At 30.0% G+C, this 6501-nt stretch overlaps 1 protein-coding gene across 1 annotated transcript; it reads left to right on the forward strand.

The window, feature by feature from the left end:
- Positions 1 to 3: 3 nt before the first annotated feature.
- Positions 4 to 725, forward strand: LOC119686115 (putative phosphatidate phosphatase; the record flags this gene model as incomplete). The annotated part of the gene is made up of 1 exon (XM_038100585.1): positions 4 to 725. A coding segment is annotated over one exon (666 nt), but the record flags the coding sequence as incomplete, so codon positions are not given.
- Between the last annotated feature and the right edge of the window lie 5776 nt (positions 726 to 6501).

The raw sequence follows: 6501 nt of genomic DNA on the forward strand, positions 1-6501 counted from the left end.
TTCTTTGGCTGGAGAATGCCCGTTTGGCTGTATGAGTGCTCCAAGCAAATTTCAACATTTACTTTTGGTATGTTGCTCGTATTGGACGCCACCGAATTGGGTAAATATACCATAGGTCGTCTAAGACCACATTTCATGGCAGTTTGTCAGCCGATACTAACTGATGGCACCACTTGTAATGATCTATCAAATCGACATCGCTATATTGAAAACTATGTATGTGCTGGAAATGGTTATAGAATTGAAGATGTCCGCCAATCGAGGCTTTCATTTCCAAGTGGACATTCCAGCATTGCCTTCTATGTCACTGTTTATCTAGCAATTTACTTGCACTACCGATTAACCTGGCGAGGTTCTAAATTGCTGCGTCATTTCCTACAATTCATTTTACTAATGCTTGGTTGGTTTACGGCATTGAGTCGCGTTATGGATAACTGGCATCACTGGTCCGATGTACTTGTCGGCATTCTGCTGGGCATTGTTGGTGCTGTAATTATGACGCGTTGCGTCGCCAAATTGCACAAAGATGGACGTATGTGCAACTTAAAGCTAAGCCTTCCACGTGCTCCTACCACTACAACTTTACAGGAAGTCATATCCACACCGCCACCTTACACCCTCAACACAATGAACGGCTTCAGTAATCAACAGTATTGCACGAAAATGTAATCTACGCTCTCAGTTAATACCACAATAAATAAATTCAAACGAATTGTTCTCATAGATTTACGAATTACTTTACTTAAGTTAAGTTACTAAAATTAGTGTCTACTATCTAGTGTTTAGTGTTTAGTTTCTAGTGTCTAGTGTTTTTCATTTAGTTTCATTGCCAAAAAAATCAGGCTAAATTCATTGAGAACTCATAGTGTTCGTCGGTGAAGTGAAAAATTGCTCTTCCAATGCCGATTTTGTTTTAAAAAATTTACAATTTCATGAATTTTATGAATTTTTTCATTCTTGAATTGTATTTCATTGTTCGTTAAATAAATTGCTTTCGTTTTCATTTGAGTTTGTACTCTGATTCCGATTTGTTATTATCGCTCTAAATTGGAGCACATCGCGTCGCTATTGCCAAACATTTTATCGATGTGCCGTCAGCGCTACCAGCGCACAATGGATTGTTTGGGTCTTGGCCACGTTTTTACCTGAGTAAAGCATTGTTTACCATTAACTCAGGTATGCCAGTGAGCAAGCACATTGTTTCACACACAATCATGTTTACATTGTTTATTTGTTTTTATTTCAAATAATTAAAATTATTATGAGAAATATATGTTTACTCAGAAGCGGGGCAGAGTGTCGATGAGACATAATTTCAAAAATAGACCCAACCAATCCCAATAATAAAAATAAAATATGATTCATCACTAAAATATACTTCAGAGTCAATAAAAAATAAATCACTTCCCGGTTCATAAGGATTTTTTATACAAACTTAGAAGACTGTATTAATCCCACAAATATAATAAGAACAGAATTGAAGCAATAAGATTTGTGTCTTGTTCGATTTAAGATATAAAAATATTATATATTATATAAATATTATATATGTATGTCAAAATTAGAAATAATTATCTGAAAATAAAAATGATTGTAAGAATAAAGTCTACACAAATACGTAGACTTGTATTGGTTTTAATAAATTTATAAATAAATTATATTTAGTACGCTCTTTTATATTGTATATAAAAGTTTAAATAAATGTTTTTCAAGCATAAAATTATTTAAAAATTTTCTTATTAATTTAAAAACGAATAACTTCTATAATAATAAATAGAATTTTAATTTACCTCAAATATTTAAAACCATTGTTTTACGAGTACAATATCGTTCATGTTGAGAAAATAAAATATTTAATTTTTTTTTAACCATAAGTTACTTCCACGTCTACCTTACAGTAAATAATACTTGTATAAGCTCTTGTGGATTCTATTTTTGGATATTGAGTTGGATCTTTTGTAGTGCTATCAATCAGCTAAATCATTCCCCTTCCGGCACTAAAAAGATGAAGCGACAACTATTGTTCTCGTATTCTGAATGGTTAAAGACATATTTTTTTATTTTGTGTTCCTTTTTATTTAAAAACAGGAAATCTACAATTGTTCAATAGATAACCTGTCTTTTGGTATGTTTTTTCGATATAACTTTTCTGTAATGATCTGTAACAATCCTTTTTCATCCCTGCGTTTCATAATTAAACGGTTAATGCAGTTTAGTTGAAATTTATTTGTAATTAAAATGAAAATTGTAGTAAGAAATTTGTGATCCAGGTTTCACTAGTACTTTTTTATCTTCTGATTGTAATACTATAATATATCCTGCTTTAAAAGTAATAAAGGCTATCCGTGTTATCAGCACCATAACAGGTACTTGAACATTATTCATGTTTAAGTGAGCTGCTACTCCAACCTAAACATACGCAAGTTAAAGCGAACTCATCATTTTAACGATAATCAGTTTAATTTTAAATCTGATTGAAAGTAATAAGGATTTAACCAAGACCAATGATGAGTTTCACATATCAATATGATTTTCACAAAAATTTCGCAAACGAGTAATACAGAGTAAAAATGCTGGGAAAAAATTTCATAAACTTTTTAAAAATGATTGTTCCTTTAGTTAGCACATTTGTTAATTTCTACCCACTTAAGGTGCTATGAGCTGGCATTTTGGCTTAACTTGGATATAGTTTTTATGATAACATATCTGTTACTTGATTTGCATATTTTTGATGCAATTTTTTTATCTGCTTATATCACTATATGTGTAAATGTAAGTTTTTTTCAGCAGACCATGCTTGATAGAGTGGAACTAAGAAAGATTATAGAAATATTACCTTTATTTCCCTAAATGTGTCTTATTTCGGAACACTCATTACAAGGAAAACAATATTTTCCCATAACAGTAGGTATATAGTATACGATCAACTTGTCGAAAATAGTATTTAAATATTATTTGTTTATAGTACAAGTCGCTTAATTCAAAATTTAATCATTTTCAATTCCACAAAGATTTTCTCCAGAAAGTAGATGTACTTGCATTGTAATATAATTTTAGCATCTCTCTGGTGTTGTAATTTCAAGTAAGAAACTCATACTCATAGTAACCACAATGAGTTTTAGGACACTCTTTTTCCATTATATTAACATCTCTATATTGAATAAATTAATCAATGAATCTCTGTCATGGAATCTGTTCTACAAATGAGCTGAGTGCATATTTAAGAAAAGAAGCCAATATTTTCTTGAGATGTTTTAAAAATTGTTCAGAAATTCAATGAGTTTGGATATGTTCACTATTCTTTCTTATAAATATATTTTAATTAATTATAATTTCAATCAGAAATGTTCAGACGAGAGAAGAAAGAGGCACCTATTTACTTATTTTAATCATTTGTTAGATTACGTATTTGTATTTCAAGTAGGTAAGACTTACCTACTTTGATGTTCACAAATACCTATCTGTAATTTAGTATGATAGTAAAGAAAAAAAAAATAATTAATGGCGAATGGATTCTATATATATAATTTATTAAACGCAATTTCTAGTTTTTAAGTTGGTTGTTGGTAGTCCATGCTGCCTATCCCAGAAGTTCGAGTTATAGCTGTCTAAAAATTAAAGTTAAAGTATTAGTTAAAGTATGCATTTGACTTGTTTCTTATTCTGAAGATAATATTAGCATATCGATGAAAAGGTTTCAAGTCGATTCCCTGAAGGAGTTGGAGACTATATCTCAATTAGCTTATGAAAAATACATACATATATGTGGTCAAACAGTGGTGTTGTTGTATTGAACACGATGAAAGCAATTTCAAAATCATCAGAAAAACTTTGTGTGATTTCACGTAATTTGTTTCAATTCCGAAGATGAGATAGATATCTCATGACGATATAGGGGTTTCGAGTCTATTGTGGACAGCGAAGAAATTCCCTGAAGAGGTTAAAGACTATAGAAATGTTTGCAAGTGCATATTTGGGAAAGCACTGGCTTAGTTATATTGCACTCAATGGAATCTACTTTCAATCCAATAGAATTAGTTTTGTTGACTATAAGTAAAAAAGCGCTATAATCAATTGGGAAACTAACTGAACTAACTTAAGTGAAAAACTTGCGAAGTTCGCGTCTGATTTTAAATTTATTTAAATAAAAAAAAAATGAGAAAATTTTCATAACTTTGGTTTTAATTGAACTTCATTCAAAATAAGAACTAATAATTTGCGATAAATAAATAAATTTGTTTCTGATGAATGAAAGCGATAAGGAGCATTTTGCTAGTCACGTTTGTTCGATAAAATTAACTCATATTAAATTTATGTAGTAGCAGTAACTAATTTTATTTGAAATGATTTTTAAATAATTTTTTCATTATCAACATTGGTCATTAATTGGTTGTCATTTTAAGTCAAAAAGAAAAAAACCCCCTAACTAAACTTATTCAAACAAAGTTTTTTTTTCTTTGATAAGAGAATATTTGCAACAGGTGTTAACGTTTACTCTTATATTCACCAAATTTTTTTATTTTTTCTAATTTTGTTTAAATTTTTCAAAGAAAACCAAATAGAGTAGTTGTTAATTTATTGAAATATTGTGGGTAATTTTAACAGATATCTATTTTTATACTGAAATTCTTGAGAGAGTGATTAGACGTAGTTATAGATTATGCAGTGAGTAAGTCAGTTAAAGTATTTAATTGTTTAATAAGATACAATTGAATTAAAACAATTTTCAGTTGTTTGCTGCTCAATTAATTACTAAGTTTAGATATGAGTTACTCGCTACTTAGTCATTTTTTAAAGTTTAGATAAACAATTATGGCACATCATTAAGTTTAAAAAGCGTTTATACTGAATTAATAAATGGATTATCTTCGTAATAACACTGAGGTTGATTCATTCCTTATTATATTTCAATGTTAAGGTAGTCAGTCATTAAGTTATTTTGCTGTGCAGTGGAATGAATTAGCATTTTTCGTTTAATTCCAGGCCGTTTAAGAAGTCTTAAGTGAGATAAGAACTTACGCAAAACGAGATAAAAACGATGAAAAATACAGACATTTACTTTGTTCAAAATTTGTGAAACAATTTAAGTAATTTCCTCAAAATTGTGCCGATTTGAAACAAACTCAACAGCTTTGTTGTCGTTGGCACTTGTTAACAAGTTTAATTTCTGACGTTTTACACGAAATGCCTTTCTGACATTTTTCGGTGTTTTTGCCCACATCAACTCACACCTCCCGAACATTTTCTAAAACCGCAAATGTGAGCTATTGACCCCACCTGCCCAGCATGAGAACAGCATAGAAAATGTCTCTGAGTTTAGAGCTCAGAGTGTTGCTCAAAATCCACCGCACGACTTAAGGCGACAAATCAGTCGAAAAGCACGCAAACTGCTCCCGGCAACATTCGCTACAATAACGCACATTAGAAATCCTGGCTAATGTTGGCACGACGGCATAAACCGCCAAGACTGGTGGGCCAGGACTGGTGGATAAAGTCTACGTGGCAGGTAAATAGACACGTGCCACATGTGTTTAATTTAAGACTGAGTGAGACGTCATTTCATAATTTTACTTCTGAGCATTGCAGTTCATAGATTGTCGGTCACTTGAAGTCAGAAATTAAATGGACTGTGGAAAAGTCATTAAAAGTATTAAAAATGAAGGCGGTAAATAGTTGTGAAAACAGTCGTAAGTATGGAAAATTATTGCTTTGGGACGTGGAAATTTAATGGAAGTATAGGTATAAGTACAGGTGGATTGCGATAGTTGCAGAATTGCGATTTGTGTAGTTTCGCTATATTTAGATAGCAGAAAATAAAACAAAAAAAAATAATAAAAATAAAATAATAAGAAAATGCACAAATAAACAGCAAATAAATATTAATTGGAGTATCTTTTTATTTATAAAAATTTTATAAACTCAAAACTAATCCCATATACGATGCTTGGGGTCGTAATGTTTGATTGGTACATACTTTCTCTATAATGATTTTTTATTTATAACTATTTGTTGTATTTCAAAATATTGAGCTACTGTTTTTAGAGTTGATTAAAGATTATATGTAGATGTCTTTTGAAAATTTGGAGATAAGTGTTAATAAAGAGATAATTAATACTGTAGAATCTAGAAGTGGATCTATGTGAACTTTTGACGCCATCATATATTCAACGATATTCAAAACAAATGCGAAAATAGTAAACTGAAGTTTTTTGTTATATAAAAATAATTTTTTTTAGCTAAACAATTTTTATTATAAACCACTTTTCTATTGGAAAATAAATACCTTGTCATATACATATATATAATAATATTTTATTAAATAAAAATTTTAATATTGATATCAATATATCTAAAACATGTTTCAAACTCTCCACAAAATTTACTTCGAATTTACGATTTCCGCATTTAGCTCATTTATAATATTAAATATTATAATAAATATGGATATTGGAATGGTTAGCTTGAATTATCTGGAGAATGTTTTTTTTGACTAGATAGTGT

This window comes from Teleopsis dalmanni, chromosome 1 (assembly GCF_002237135.1).
Source record: "Teleopsis dalmanni isolate 2A chromosome 1, ASM223713v2, whole genome shotgun sequence".
In the NCBI taxonomy this organism is placed as follows: domain Eukaryota; kingdom Metazoa; phylum Arthropoda; class Insecta; order Diptera; family Diopsidae; genus Teleopsis; species Teleopsis dalmanni.